Source organism: Acanthaster planci, linkage group LG19 (assembly GCF_054643075.1).
Source record: "Acanthaster planci isolate LZ-2023a linkage group LG19, COTS_SCS, whole genome shotgun sequence".
Taxonomy (NCBI): domain Eukaryota; kingdom Metazoa; phylum Echinodermata; class Asteroidea; order Valvatida; family Acanthasteridae; genus Acanthaster; species Acanthaster planci.
In genome coordinates, this window is record NC_141795.1 from 7,161,372 (window position 1) to 7,177,862 (window position 16,491).

Below are 16,491 nucleotides of genomic sequence, written 5' to 3' on the forward strand. Positions count from 1 at the left end.
ACTTGTGAGTCCAGTCACTCCATCAAAAACAAACTGAACCTTAGAAGTTGGTCAATTCTACTCTCGGGTAATTCGCTCTCTGCTAAGCCGAAATGATGAGATGCCGGAGTACTGCAACTGTGCACTTCCTCAACATCACTCGGAACACTCTTGGGAAAAAAACCCGGGAAGATCAATTTCTCTCGTCGACATTGGAAACGCGCGGTCATGCCAAAGCGTATTTTTTCGGCTGGGTGGTTTTTCTGACTCAAGCCCGTCCTCTGGGCATTCCGTATGACAAAAATCCTAAATCGAAATGAGCGAAACGCATCGTTTATGATGGAATTGAGTGTTCTCAATGCATAAATCCAAGAGTGCGTGTCATTAGATATCAGTCCGCAGTAAGGGATGATAGTGGATTGTTGTGAGAATGAAAGCTCTTACACACAGAAACTTTGGTATTATCCCGTGGCAATTCTCGACGGCAGCCGTTTCCGGAAACAGGGACACGTCCCACACGGAGCCCCTAGCGTCTTAGGAATAAAAATCGCGAAGACAAAGTCTTGGCACAGGTACTCAAGGACCTTCGATGAAAAATCTACTCCTGGCTTGGTCACAAATTCCACTCTCGCGATGATTCAAGAAATGGAACTCTTTTTGGCAAACCGCATTTAAGTCTCTTTACTTGCGACTCGGAGAAGCTGAAAGTCTGACGACGTTGTTTACAGGTACAAATTGAATTTTTTAGTTACTGCAATTTTCAAGTTCTCTTCAGTTTCGGCACTTGATCTGTTATCAAAGTTGAACCCACGAGAAGAGTCGTTCAAAGTGGCACATCTGCCGATCGTTTCGTCTTGTTTAATCATCTGCTTTCTGTGTAGGGCCACTGCGCCGAATTGCAAGTAGCCATGGCTTGTATCAGTTTTGGTATCGTCGCAATGCAACTTGCTCCGGCATTCAGGTTGTTCAAATTCCGCACGAGTTTATCTTAAAGACAAACCCCAGCTTTCTGCACGTACGCTGTCCCGATTCAGGTGGAGGTGTTAGCATGCAGCAGGAAGCTAGAACACGGACGATTCTTTCACCCGTAACCAAGGGGATTATTGATGCGGTGTCGGAAGTTCTCAAAGACACCGCCAGTCAGTCATATGCATTCGATGCAGGCTTTTTCACAGCTACGTAGCGGCTGGCAGTATTTGCTCTCGTGGCGATATCAGCTAGGCCACGCAAGGCTCTCTTGGCTTACCCCCTCTTGAGTTGGATCGATTATGTCTTGAATGACCAGTCTGTTTTCGTGACATATAACCCAAGGCCATATTTACGGAGGTGAGAAGCGTTGAGTGGTCTGTATCATGTTCATGTACTCAGTGTCACTGCAATTGTATAGCTCTTACGGCGTCAGGACTCCAGCTCATTCATCAACCCTTTTCGACTCTCAGCCCTTCGGCTCTAACTGTCTAACTCGTCCAAGCGTTCACGATAGTGTGCTTGGTGTCCCCTAACGGTCGAAACGTCTTTTGCTATGCCAAACGAGCAACCGGCAAAGGTAGAGCAGAAAGGAACGAATGAAAGAAAGTGTGGTGTTCTCGCAGTGATTTAATGACATGCGGCGCCGGGTCGTGACGACGAACTGCATTTGGCGTGTGGGCCCCTGATGCAGCGCAACTATTAAATCCTTGGCCCAGGGACGAGCCAAATAAATACCCTCTCCTCCTGTACATCACAGGAACGCCACATCGCGAAATGTTTGATTTTCTCGCCGTCCTCAATTACAGATGTGCCTGTGCTGCAAGCGTGATTGCCTGGATACAGGGCCACAACATCGCGGACCGTTTTTCTTTTGCTCACACCTATTCGCGGTAACCTTTGGTATTGATACAATTTTGAGGGAGTCACCGTACCGTCTCCATGAAAAAATCCACTTCACTTACTGGAGATCTGTTAGCGCGTCATCAGCAACACGAACACTATTTCGGGAAAGCGTACAGTGGCTCAGAATGCGGCTCGTGAAAACTCAGTGCGAACTTAGCGGTGGCGTGACTAGGCATTCGGGTCAGGATATTCTCTGAATACGCACAATGTGCAGTCTTGACAACTTTAACCTAACTGACCCAGTGTTTAAGGACCGTCTTAAAGCCGGGGAGGGTGGGTTCCACCCCGTCCCCCAGAAAAACGTCTGTCTTTTAAAACTTGACATGTGTGGTAATACACTAAAATAAGTGATCCGATATAATTGTTTTGTCATGGCCGTTGCATTTCAAGGCCAAACGCGTGTCGGCCCGTGTAAATCGAGCACGCCACTGAAACCAGTATACATTTTGCTCGACTTCTCTCGAAAAAAACTGGGGGCAGCGTATGAACATAAGTTTCACAATAGTTTGCCGCCAAGAGTTTGCAACGCGGTGACCACTGTATGTGTTTTTAGTGAGTTGACACCTCCAGACGTTGTCGACCGGCGTTTGGAAAGGGTCGACACATTTCGCGCTCTCTGATTGGCCAACGCCTCGCAAACTCTTGGTGGCGCACTATATTGTGAAACGCCCTGTATTTCTACAGAATTGGTGTCAAAATGACAGCAAGATTTACTCAAAACCCCCAAGACTCTGCGCGTGAAAAACTATTAAGCACTGCGACGATATCGCAAAAACTGAATTAAGAGGGATGGACTCATCTAAAAAACTGAAACCCCCCCCAAACAAAACAAAACAAAACAAAAACAAAAAACATTCTATCGGCTTATCATCGTGAAAAACTGAGGCCAACCTCTTCACGAGAGTCGACAGGCAGCGCTATTTCAGTCCGATTTTGCTCTGTTTTCTGACGTACGTGGTTTAGTCTCAAAATGGCTGTGCCGACATTTTATTGAGGGCGCACTTCACAAAACACACCCGTACAGTTGATTTGCTGGCTGATCATCCAAAGCAGGCGCGCAGTGGGGGTAAATTCCTTCGAGAGTTGGAAGCATTAAAACTAACTGCACATTTTAATACTTTAAAGTCCTTCATTTATGCATTGTTCGAACTACATGTAAAGAAGCCATGTCAGTAAATTTTCACTGTAAATTTGAATTGGATAAGCGCTCCAAAACAAGCCAAAACTATGACTGGTTTTTGGTCAAGTCAAGGGTAAACCATTTCATTGGTTGTTTTATGGATCTCAAAGAATCGACAAAAGATTACTTTTCACATTTTTCAATTCTCATTTTACCTCCAATAGATCTTTTCCGTGATATATGCAAACAAGGCAGGCGCATGCGCGTTACTACCACTGGTTGGCATTTACTCGTCACCATTGATCTCGATATAAAGATAGGACACTCGTACGCTTACGCATGGCGAGGATTCGGAAAACGTGGACAGTTGACGGTGATGAGGGTTTGCGGGTTTTACGCATGCGTATTTTATAACATAGAGGTATACGTTAGGACGTTATGCATCAGCAAGATCACTTTGATTTAAGTTGATACTCCACGCTTGGAAGATTGCTCATGAAATCAAAATCAAACAACTTTACTCAAAGGTTGTTTCATATGAGCGACAATACCGATTATTCAAAAATTAAATAATAACAAATTCAACAAAACCCCATTTGAACTGCTCCTGACACGACCTCATCATGGACGCTCTCTTAAAGGCAGTGTTCCAGACATGACATCACGGCTTTCACAAATTATTTGTCTTTGCCGAGTGAATACACCTCAGTCCTCAACACAGTGTTTGTTTCTTGGAATTCTATGCATAGATGTAAACAAACAAAACAAATAATGTCAATGAAAAAACTGAGGGTATATACCTAAACTGAATAGCTTCCAATACAAAGATCCTAATAATAATGACGATGTATGCTCCGAAATTTGAATGGAAACCGATCATAGGCTTAAACAATTTTGTTTGGACAACCAGTTGTATTGTCAAAACCAAACAAATAAAACTCCCACTGCATGCCAAGTGTAGTACATGTATTCAGAATCACTTTCACATTGGTCACTGTTGGTTAGGCCTATCCGCCCCGAGCTGAAGTGCACCCCCAGTCGGCGAAAGAAGGACAGGTGGTTACAAACGGGTTCTTGCACGCGTTCTGCGCGTACGCAAAGACCACACATACCGGAATAAATTAGTTATGCGTCAAATGCGCATACACTTGCGCGCGTCATGGCGTGCCTATGCGGTGAGTAGCAACAAAAAACGCCCTCTTTTGTTCCGCTCGGAGTGGATTGCGATCGGTATGATTTTTGTTTAAAAAATGAAACTTACGACTGAAGGGCACGTCCAGCTGCGCGGTTATTAGTCGAAAGTCTGGACTTAGGGCATCCGACGGCTATGCAAGTCCGAACAATTTTTCATCAGTTTTCCCTGCTTTAAAAGGAGAGAGAATTAGAGCAGCAAATTCTTCACGCGACCAGACTAATTTTCCCGTGCGCAGCATACGAACGTGCGCGTGTCGGTCTGGTTCAAACCCTAACTAATGAAACGCGTGCATGCACAAGACAGAGGGCACCGTGAAGTTTATACTCACCAACCGGAATCCGGCATGTATGGTCTTTGCGTACGCAGGACGCGTGCAAGAACCCGCTTGTAACCTGCCTTCTTTCTTTCGCCGATTGGCGCACTTCAGCTCGGGGTGGATTATTAATTAAGTGCATACTTATGCGTGAGGTTCTGCACAGTTATTCAGGTCTGATCTGATAACAGTCTTTGGGAAGAAAAACGAAATTATGGGCGTTTAACACAACGAGCAGTTAAAAAGTGTAACTCAAGTTTTACGGACGGTTTAAAAATTAAACTTGCATTATGAGCATCAAAGCCGTTTTCCAGTACTGAACTTCGTCTCCCTCTCAGGCTTCTTCCCCGAAAGCAATCCCCGATTGTGGGCCTGAAGCGTTGAAATCAAATTGGATTACTGTAAGTTTTTGCTCTCTTGCATCTTATTTGATGTTTTGTGGCACTATTAGACTAATTAGTGCACTTACAGCTTCAAAGTCAGGTAGTAAAAAAAAAAAGCAGTTAAAGCCTGAGATGGAGCTGAAGTTGAGTACTGGAAAACGGCCCAGGCTTCAACTTCCCGAGTCGCTGAAAACAAAATTAATACACCAAGGACAAAAAAAAAACAAACATGTTGAATTGAATTAAAACAAGGCCGGAGTATTAGGACGGGCAATAAGATGTAACCAGTCTATTGTAGCCTTTGAGCTTGCACTGGTGACCTGCATAATATGTCCTTATATATACATGCTATAACGCGGGGAACCACGCAGACATCCTGTCTACTGCTTGCGATTCGCAATGTGCATTGAGTGCATACTGAAGGGTTTGAAGACGAAGGGAGCGGAGAGCTAGAAACGCTCGTGGAAGGCCGGACATGAACGACATGGCAGATCCAAAATAGTCACTCGAAAAAAGCAAAGAATGTACATGTAATACCTATAGCTACGCGGCGCTGTACTGCGATTTGGTGTAAAGTGGGTTTGCAACACTGTTTTAGCCGCATTCATCTTCCTACATGTAACCACTGAACCGGTAAGTGACACGTTTGTTGCCCATCACTTTTAGTCATGACAGTCGAACACGGTAAATACGACTCTACCACGTCTACCGGTACCATGCATAGTCTACGACGAGCTCACAGTCAAATATGTCAAAGGGACTCTCTATAAACCATCGTCTTATAACCTCGTGGTATATGCCTACACGTATTATTACTGTTATTATTATTCATGCCAACAGTGTAAGGGACGGGTATGGGAAAGACAGCTTAGCCCATTCACAGAGCGGACATGTATATGCAAGCCTGGTGTCATGCACCAGCAAGCACTGTATGTCATGCTCATACTAGAGAATGGACAAGGACAGTACAGTAGTTCAGATTTGTGCACAGAATGGCTGAGGCAAAACCGAGCTCAGTCTTGCGCAACAGTTCCAAGTTCTATTCTTTGACTTAACCCTAATCCCTTAGGGTGGATGTAAAATCGTATTGAAATCGGAGGATTTGGGACTGTTAGGGTTAAAGTTATATTTCCCATTTGCCCATTGTTACACGGACATGGACGTGATGGAGTCCCGACTCTATGACACTCTGTCTGTTCACCCTTCGTCCAGCTGCGTACTCACCTTTGTTCCATTTCATTTGTGCACTGGTTTTGGCTACGTGAAACAGTGCAGGATACATAGTCTCTTCTCTTCCCCTTGTGCCTTGGAGTCATTAACCCTAACCCCCTAGGGTGTATGCAAAATCGTATTGAAATTGGAGGATTTGGGAGTGTTGGGGTTAATAGACACGTGTCATTGCAGCAAAACCTATCGGACTAAAACCACCACAGAACTCTATGAAATTGAGGAACACTATATTATTATTAACTTCATGAGAGTATTTGTAGAGTCAACACTCAGTCAGGCCTCGACATTAATGGTTGTTCGATAGCCTAGGACAAGCAATTTCTTCTTTAGCGTTATCACCCTAACCACACAATGGTTGCTGGACCTAACCTTCCCCAATCACACAAACTTCAACACCTTGGAAAAACACTCTTACCTCACAGTACCTAATCCCACAGACTTCAACAGTACTCCTGTTGCAAGAGTACCAAATCCCACAAATTCTTTACCTGTGTAATTTTGCTAGATTGGGTACAGCAGGCCCACTGCACAGTACAAAGAGTATGGACAGGCAGTACCTATTCAAACAAAATCACACGCCATTAGCTGCATATCCATCCCCAACTGCTGGGATAAAGTGAGAGGGCCACAGTACCCATTCAGTCCAAAGTCAACAGGGTATGTGCAGGCCCACGGTACCCATTCACGCAAAATAAACACCAGATAGTGAGGTACCAGTACCCAATGCCACAAACTCACACACTTTACTGGTGTTGAATTCTGTGTGGTTAGGGAAGGTTAGGGTTAAGGCAAGTAAAAATTAAGGACAATTAAGGATTATGGTTACCCCTGTCATGCGCTGCCCCATACAATCCCATAATCCTGCATAACCTTGCTGGGTTCAGCATGGTTAGGGTTAACTAAACTGATACACTGGCATGACTGGGTGAACATATGTGGCCCAGGGTATGGCTGTCATGTACATGTACATGTAGTCATACATGTACATGTAGTCATACATGTACATGTATGACTACATGTACATGTACATGTAGTCATACATGTACATGTACATGTATGACTACATGTACATGTACATGTAGTCATACATGTACATGTAGTCATACATGTACATGTATGACTACATGTACATGTACATGTAGTCATACATGTACATGTATGACTACATGTACATGTACATGTAGTCATACATGTACATGTAGTCATACATGTACATGTAGTCATACATGTACATGTATGACTACATGTACATGTACATGTAGTCATACATGTACATGTATGACTACATGTACATGTACATGTAGTCATACATGTCGGCTTTTATACTGCATTAGGCCAAGGTGATTTTGTCCAATGGCCAAAAAGAATGACAGTTGCATGTATACCTCCCAGCCCTACGAGGGAGGCATGATGTGGCTCATAACTATGGTTATGATAACTGGCGTGACATGCATGATACCGCTAGGTGAGAACGTGCAGGAGTCACACCGAGTTGTGGCTTGCAGTTCTGTAAATATTGGCAGAACTGGACCACCGCTAACTCTGTAATTCATGTCATGTCTGGATGCTGAACCTTTTCACATCTGTGATCATAAATACAGAGCCGCTCATTGCAGCCACTGCAGTCATTTTCATATCTTTCGTTTGTATTGCTAATCAGATGGTTATTGATTGAGTGCGCTTTTGAAGGTAAAAAAGTCAACATAATGTAACCGGTATTGATTTCTGCTTTCATATTTTATGGGCTGTTAATCGTTAGGGCCAAGTCCAACTTCTGCTTTGCTGGTTTGTTGCTGTTCTATGTCACTTCTTGCCACAACACCTGTCTCTGTAGCGTTTTCTGCATGTATTTGTTGATTGCGCCGAAGGGAACAATGTTTGTCACTGACAACTCTCACATGTTTTCTTAAATCCCCCTGCCCTAAAGGGGGTATATACATGTATGCTAATAACTTTGATTCATAATGCTTTACATGTGTGGTAGGCATACTCTCACGGTTTTGAATTACCTTTGGGACCAGAGCACTAAAGGCTTGTGATTTTAACCTTGGGTCTTGAAGCATCAGTACCAATGAAAGCCTGGTAGTCTATTTTTTGAACAAGTCAATGCACAAATGTTTCTGAAATTTTTCAAAAAGAGAAGTTGTAAAAGAGCATGTATGTTTTAACTTTTACATCACTTCCAAGACAGTATACATGTACACGTATGTTTTAAAAATAGTGGTTCTGAAATTGTTACTGTGTTGGTCTTACACAAAAACATGGCCGTGTTCGAAATGGGCTTCCAGAGCTACGGCTATGTTCCTGTCACAGTGTATTTTAAGAGGAAAATGTAGCGGCGTTATAATCCAGTAGATTTTTTTTCATGACATTCGACCCCTAACCCTCAGAAAAATATGTGAATTCAGCGGATGCTTCATGTACAGGGTACATGCATGTACTTGTATGTATTAAAATCACTCTTACTGTGACACATAAAGGCTGAGTCAGCCTTCTGTGGATTGAGTACTCAATTTGGTTGTACCAAAATCTCAACAAAAAAAAAATGTAAAGAAAGAGGAACTTATGGTTGGGTATTGTTGTATGCATTTTGGAATGCAGTTGCTTAACCATCACCCAGTGAAACGGAATATACCACAATATAACAGGTGGGCTATTAGCATGGACTCTTTATTTCTAAATTATCCTATTTCAATAAAATGACCGTACACCACAGAGACTACTGAAGGGAATTATTACATACGTGTACATGTACATGTAAACTACATGTACATGTTGGAGAGGACACGAATCTTGCAGGGCAGTTCTTTTGTACCACAGGGAAACCTCCTTTGTGCACACCCTGTGGAACAGAGGCACTGGCTGCAAGATGGCAGCCATGTAAACCCTCTATATGGGCCACACAAGCCTGGTTAGCCTTTGTTCATGTAGCCGCCTGCACATGTACTTGTACATGTAATCTACATGTACGCACATGTACCGTAGGGCTTATTGTACACAGATAATCTGCCTGCTAATGTCTGTCTGTGTGTAAAACCCGTATCCTCCCTGAGTGATCCCTGTTAAGCACTTCCCAGTTTATATCGTGTATAATGTAATTGGGGTGGATCTCTGGCTTCATGGTGCTTCAGGTTACATGTACATGGCTTCTGACTAGTGCCCCCAAACAAAGATAATTGACAAATGGCAAGAGCCACCAACATAGGGCTGGAAAGCTCAGTTGGTAGAGCACCGGTACCGTATTCAAGAGGTCGCAGGTTCATATCCCACTCTAGTCAATTTTTTTGTTCATTTAATTACATAATTATAGTAAGCATCTAGCCAGTTTCCCTAGTTTGTTTCATGATGTGCTTATAAGTTGTAAACTTAAAGGCTCAGAAAATAGCTTCTTCCTGTTTCCCCTCTCGCCATAATTTAACTACGAAAACAATTTGGGAAAATGTGAAGTTGGAAATAACCCCAAAGAAAACAATCACACGCATGTAGTTTACTTTTTAACATTCTGCAGATAAGAGAGGAATACCAAACTCGCCAGTATCCGTGCATGGACCTGTACATGTACATGTAGTTCCCAACAAAATGTTCATTTCACTTGAGCAAAGGCCACCTTATACCTTTGGCGTTTGTTTTTCTCGTTATCCTTAACCCTAACCCGCCCCAACCGCACAGAATTAAACAGTAGTAAAGTAGTATGGAGATATGCGCAGACAGCGTTAATGTGAAATCCGTCTATATGCTGATGTGGGGGTTACATGTGTACACTGTACATGTACATTGTAATTCACATTGTTGTGTTTTCTGCATGATGTGCACATATGTCGGTAATTCCAGAAATTAGGGGACCAAAAGTCAGTATTGCAGGAGAGACCATTAAAGACCTTCACAAGACCAACACAAGACCCCCAGCCTGAATTCAAGTCACAAGCTACATGTATTCAAATGAACTGTGACAAAAGCATTCCTTTGTCATTGTTCACCCTGTTGTGGCCGGTCTTGTGTCTGGTCTTGTGACGGGTCTTGTGCATGGTCCTGTGTCTGGTCTTGTGACTGGTCTTGTGCATGGTCCTGTGTCTGGTCTTGTGACTGGTCTTGTGCATGGTCCTGTGTCTGGTCTTGTGACTGGTCTTGTGCATGGTCCTGTGTCTGATCTTGTGCATGGTCTTGTGACTGGTCTTGTGACTGGTCTTGTGCATGGTCCTGTGTCTGGTCTTGTGACTGGTCTTGTGCATGGTCCTGTGTCTGATCTTGTGCATGGTCCTGTGTCTGGTCTTGTGACTGGTCTTGTGCATGGTCCTGTGTCTGGTCTTGTGACTGGTCTTGTGCATGGTCCTGTGTCTGGTCTTGTGACTGGTCTTGTGCATGGTCCTGTGTCTGGTCTTGTGACTGGTCTTGTGCATGGTCCTGTGTCTGGTCTTGTGACTGGTCTTGTGACAGTCTCAACCTCAGCACTGCCAAAAGTGTGACATTTTTGTGTCCCTGTTACATCTGACCTTTGTTATTTGACAAGGAAATACATGTATCACCAGAATTTATTTCAAATTATTACTTGTTTGGCAGGGAATTTGCACTAATTCACCACTCTTGGAAATTCGAAAATTTATTCAGAACTATGTGACAGGGACACAAAAAAATGGACCCCAAATTGCAGGAATTACCCATGTAGTTTGTTTGACCTAACCCCCCTTTGCCTAGTGCATTAACTGTCATGAAATTGAGAGGCCTACATGTACCTGTGCACAGCACTGGCCAAGTTAGCCTTATATGATGTCACATACATGTACGTGTACATATACATTAAGGGTCACTCAGGAAGACTGTGTTGTGAGTTTTCTGATGCATTTCAGTACAATAGTACATGTACATGTCCATACATGTACATTGCATATCAGTACAATTGTACATGTCCATACATGTATGTTGCTGAATTTTATGGGTCAGAGCATTTTGAAGTCATGCAGCATGGGAAAAATGTTATTGAGTACAGGACTGACTATTAACAGGCACATGTGCATTGTTATTTTTGGTATGTGTAGGCAGAAACTGAGTGTATTTCAAAATCCGAATAGTTGAGTTTTTAAAAAACAAGTGTTCGGTTATTTACATGTGCCGATCTCATTTCCAAGTCAGAACTAAGCCAATTTTCTGTTGAATTTGATGACCGATATATTTGTACGTGTATTTTCACTTTTTTACTAAATTCTGGGTCCAAAAGTGTGACATTTTTGTCTCCCTGGCCTGTTACACCTGACGTATGTAATCTAACTCAAGGCAAAAAACATGGAACTCCTTAGTAATGTCGTACATGTAAATATTCAATATCATGCATACATGTAACTTATGATTAGGATACATGTACATGAAATGTATATGCAGCAAACATGACAAGCTTTCATGCCATTAGGCTTACCATTGTTTACGCACGCACAGTACAAGTAGGCCTACATGTACACATACATGTATATACCTTACTGGTACATGTACATACATGTACATGTACATATGTGTATGTAACATGTACATGTGAGCATATACAAATGATACAAGCAAAGTTTGTGGATTTTTTGTTATGGTCCGGTCTCGCCCCTATCAATGATCCATAAGTGCTACATACATGTACATGTAGATATGTGTAGTTATCACACAGTGCGTAAGGTCTAACAGTGCCATTCAATTTCTTTTATTTTTTTGCACACAGGATGGAAATGAACTGTTGCCACAAGTTACAGTTTTTTATGACCTGATGACCTGATTGGAGCAGTTGTAAGTTGTCTCCAAGGGCAGCTCGACGTGGGGGGGAAAAACTTCATCTTGCCTGAAATAAAGAAAAACCAGATTCATTTCTGCCCAGCCGATGTGCCATTCGGTGCCACAATGAATCCCTACTTGAGAAACCTCCTGATATTAACTTTGATTGGGACAGTGAACTTTTTTGTGTTCATGTTCATGTCTGGACGCTCGTCGCTTCTCTTGGGAAGAACTCCCACTGCCACCAAATCCTCTGTTAGTAATGATAAGGCCATTCGCTATATTGACGAGTTGGTACGGCATGGAGTTCATGGATACCACCCTCCAACTTTAAAAGAATCTATGGGAAATGTCCACACTGAAGAAACTGGGAGAAGTTTTATCTTTAGGATTCCAACAAACAGCTCTAGAATACAAGAAAAAAACAATGTTATACCTTCCAGGACATCTTTTAATTCAACAAATGTAGTCGGTCAAGTAGACCCGGGCAGTCACAGTGTGGACCAGCCAGCCATTGGCATGTTTGCATTGTACAGCCGTGATGATTCGGCACGCATCAACCCCCATGGCTATCGACTGATGCTGGATGAACCCCAGGCCTGCTTTGACGCCTCAGGGACCCCCAAGGATGTGTTCCTCCTGGTGCTCATCTCCACAATCCACAAGAACTTTGAGCAGCGCCACGCCATCCGGGAGACCTGGGGGAGCCTGCGGGAGGTGGACGGCAAGCAGGTTGTCACCCTGTTCTTGCTGGCATACAACGAGGATGCCCGGCTCCAGAGGCAGGTTGAGGAAGAGTGCAGCGAACACCACGATCTCCTCCAAGAGGACTTTAAAGACACCTACAAGAATCTGACATTGAAGACCATCATGGGGATGAAGTGGGCCAGCACGCACTGTCCCCAAGCCTCCTACGTCATGAAGACGGACGACGACATGTACGTCAGCTACGATAACCTGGTCAAGCACCTGAGAGATGCCAGGACTCCTTCGGTCAACTACGCGGCGGGGTACGTGATAAACGGTGGCCCCATTCGGGACCCAAAGAGTAAGTGGTACATGCCCAAGGAGATTTACCCTGGTACCAAATACCCACCGTTTATGTCTGGAACTGGGTACATGATGTCTGGAGATGTTGCAGGAAAGATTTATGAATCGTCCCTCAACCACAAGTACCTCCATCTGGAGGACGTCTTCGTGGCGGTCTGCCTGGACGACTTGAAAATCAAGCCCGTCAAGCACAAGGATTTCCACAATTGGCGTACCGTGTACTCATACTGCCGCTTTCGCAACCTCATCACCACCCACATGGTCTCACCCTCTGAAATGCACAGGATTTGGAAGGACCAGCACCGCCAGCATGCAGTGAGATGCTAGGTTGTTGTTCTCTGCTTCTGATTTTGGAGCATTTCTGTCTGATGGCTTTTCCTCGTGGAAATGAAATCACCTCTGCAAGGGCATAACCAAGAGCATCGATTTCACTTGACAAAGGCCATTCCCAAATGCTTATCGCCTACAATAACACCTGTTAGGTAGCAAATAATATGGAGCAGTTGTTGACTTGGAATGAAACCTGTTCTTCGCTTTCAGTAGGTCAAATTCCTGTTCCCAGCATATCTTCAAGTTCCAACATTTCCTGAAAGCGTGATGAACGTTGCATGTCACAAAAGATAACATACATGATTTTCCAATAACTGAAAATTAGAGAATTTTCCAATGAGTGAAGCCAACCAATGAGTGAAGCCAACAGCTGGCTTCAGGTGTGTAAAGGCCAAGAGAAGAGGTCTCTTGCCAGGGCCGTTTTCCGATACTAAACTTCGCCTCTGTCTCAGGCTTCGTGTAGGAAACCAATCCCTGATTGTGGGCCTGAAGCATTTAACTTAGATTAAAGCACTGTAATGTTTGGCTCTTTTGCATCTTACTTGATGTTTTGTGGCACTGTTAGACTATTGCGCTTACAACCTCAAAGTCAGGAAGTAAAAAAAAACAGTTTAAACCTAGAACGAAGCCCAAGTTGAGTATTGGAAAACGGCCCAGACTTGATGCTCCAGAATTGATGCGGCGCACGGCTTTTTAAAAAATTCTCCCCCGGGCGAGAATTGTACTGGAAATTGCAGACACACGTTGTTGAGTCTTGGAACTAGAGCAGCTTCATTATGGTTATAAGCAGACAACAAAATACTTCCTATCTATTGTCTGCTATCTTTGTTCAACACCGATCTCGTCGGGAGCTATATTGCCCCGAGTATTAAGATCGTGCTGCCCGCTAAAATGTCGAGGCAGGCGACAATAGAGGGCGCTGTTGAAGCTCTCGCAGAGAAAAAAAAAAACGGGACACACATGCTTAAAATCGACGCCCGCACTGACCAGAGATGAAAGACCGTTTCTTTTTGGCCTAACCTGAAATAAAGGAAAAAAATCGGGGGTGGGGGTTCTAAATTTTCTGTAAACCCAGGACTGCACAGTAAAAGGTAGTCTTTCTGCTTACATGATTTGAGGATATGTGACATCCAGGTCAAATAAAAATTCTTGGCTATTAGGTACAGATTCAAAAGAGGATTTAAACGCAGCGCATCTACATGTAAATGCTGACAAAGGAGAGCCTTGTACGTGTACCTTGAATAAATCTGCCATTATCTCATGGGTACCCGTATGCCAAAGATACTGACGTTGTTACACTATGAGCCCCGGGCTGGACCAAGACAAGCAAGAGGGGGCGCAATGTTTTCAGCAACTGAGGTTCATTTTGGCCAGAACTGCGTTTCGTTGGTTCACAAGCGATTATGAAATGCAAGCGTTTAGGGGTGCATCGCTACCAGCAAAATGAACACTCCTGACAAACATGGCTCTTTTCAACCGATGAGGGGGTGCTTCTACGCAAGGCGGATTTCGTTATTTCTTCAAACATCGAAAGCAATGAAGACTTATACGTACAGTAAATACATGTTGTTCACTGAACTGCTCTGGCAGAGAAAGATGAGTGAAACTACACACAAAAGGTGCACAAGTACACAAACTTTGCACGTGTACTGTGTTATGTACAACTCCTGTTTAACCACGTGTACATTACATGTACACTGTACATACACGTGTTGTGGGGAGGAATTTGTGTCTCCACAACTCGGGCCCCAAATTTCCTGAGCAAAGAAAAACTTGAATCACCGTCCCCAGTGCAGGGCCGACCAGCGCTCTCGCCACCCACGTGTTTGTAGTGTGGTTGTCGAGCCCGTCGTACATGTCCATCACAAGTTGTCCCGTTTGCGAGTCCAGTCAGAAGCTGAGAGGAACTCTTAACAGGACCTGTGAGAGGGCATGACTCCGACAGTTACAACTCCAGTGGGAGTACCATGTATGTTGGAGGAACCATTACCGGGTACCGACTGCCACCCAGTAGTCAGTTAAACACTGTGCCGCCTAGCAACAAGGGACCAGCTCTTCATAGGAAAGCCCTCAGCTGGACGTCAGACATTAATGCAGTCCTATTCGCATGCTCTCAATTGCAAATGTTTCAAATTTGTAGCTGTGCATTACTGTGGCGAAGCACTACAGAAACGCTTCTGTAACATCGTACGTCATCTCTGCTGGACTGATACGGACACCAGATGAATTTTCTTTTTTGGAGTCTGCTAAATGCCGCGACGAATTACCCCTGAACAGTGTTCTTTTTAACGAGGTTCGACTGTATTTCACTTAAAAATTCAAAGATTGTTATTCCAGAAGACAGATATATTTACATATAATACAAAAAATTAGGTAAATTTACATGTACATTTTTTAATTATTGAACTGTGGACAAACTGGATTTTATATGTACATGTACTTTGTCAATTGCACTGTTGGCAATCTTGACATGTACTGGATTTTAGTCGTGTATCAACTGCATTGCTGATTGTTTTCAAAACTGCATTTTACACCATAGGACGTTAGTTTTTTCATCATTTATATTAGTGTTTTCCGGCTGTTAAAACCACACATATTTGCCTTGTACTTTAACTTTTTGAAATGGTCTATATGTGATTGGAACATGTCCAAATTTCTTACCCGCCCATTCAAATGTGAAGTTGCCCACCTGACTAATTTTAGTGACCACGTTTGGGTTTTAGGTCAGTATCCGGGAAAAAAGACCTCTAAATGAAATTTTAAACAATCCATAGATTAGCACTTTTCCGATCATTATTTTCAAGGGAACATTGAGAGTGAATTGATTAGAGCATGAAGGAACAGGTGATATCCCGAGAGAATTTCTTTTAGTCCCATGTTGCACCAGTGGCAACGTGCACACTCGCTGCATGCGCCTGTTTTTAGTGCATGTGATTTTCGTCACCGTTGTAAATTTGTGTTAAATTTACATGTTCAGTCAAGGACAAAGAAACGCACCACATAAAAATTCTCATATTTTAGGAAGTAAGACCGGCATTGTGAAAGTGGTGCATGTTCTAGATTTTGAGCATTGTAGAGATAAACGTCAATGTGAATTTATCGCATTCCGGTTGAGTGATTTGGATGAGTGCCAAAAATTGTGTTTTTATATTTTATGCTGATGGTTACACATGAGTGTCTCCCAGATATGAGTTTGACCGTTCATGTCCTGAACACAACCCTTGCCTATTAAAAGACACCAAAATGACACCATCACGCATTCATGATGCCGCGA

The 16,491-nt window shown here is 43.4% G+C and overlaps 1 protein-coding gene across 1 annotated transcript; it reads left to right on the forward strand.

Annotated features, from left to right (window-relative positions):
* Window positions 1-5,254: 5,254 nt before the first annotated feature.
* On the forward strand, window positions 5,255-16,316 carry b3galt1 (beta-1,3-galactosyltransferase 1). Its single transcript, XM_022231784.2, has 2 exons — window positions 5,255-5,495; window positions 11,788-16,316. Exon 2 carries the CDS (start codon window positions 11,964-11,966, stop codon window positions 13,212-13,214), a length of 1,251 nt encoding a protein of 416 aa, XP_022087476.1. The 5' UTR covers window positions 5,255-5,495; window positions 11,788-11,963; the 3' UTR covers window positions 13,215-16,316.
* Window positions 16,317-16,491: the final 175 nt, after the last annotated feature.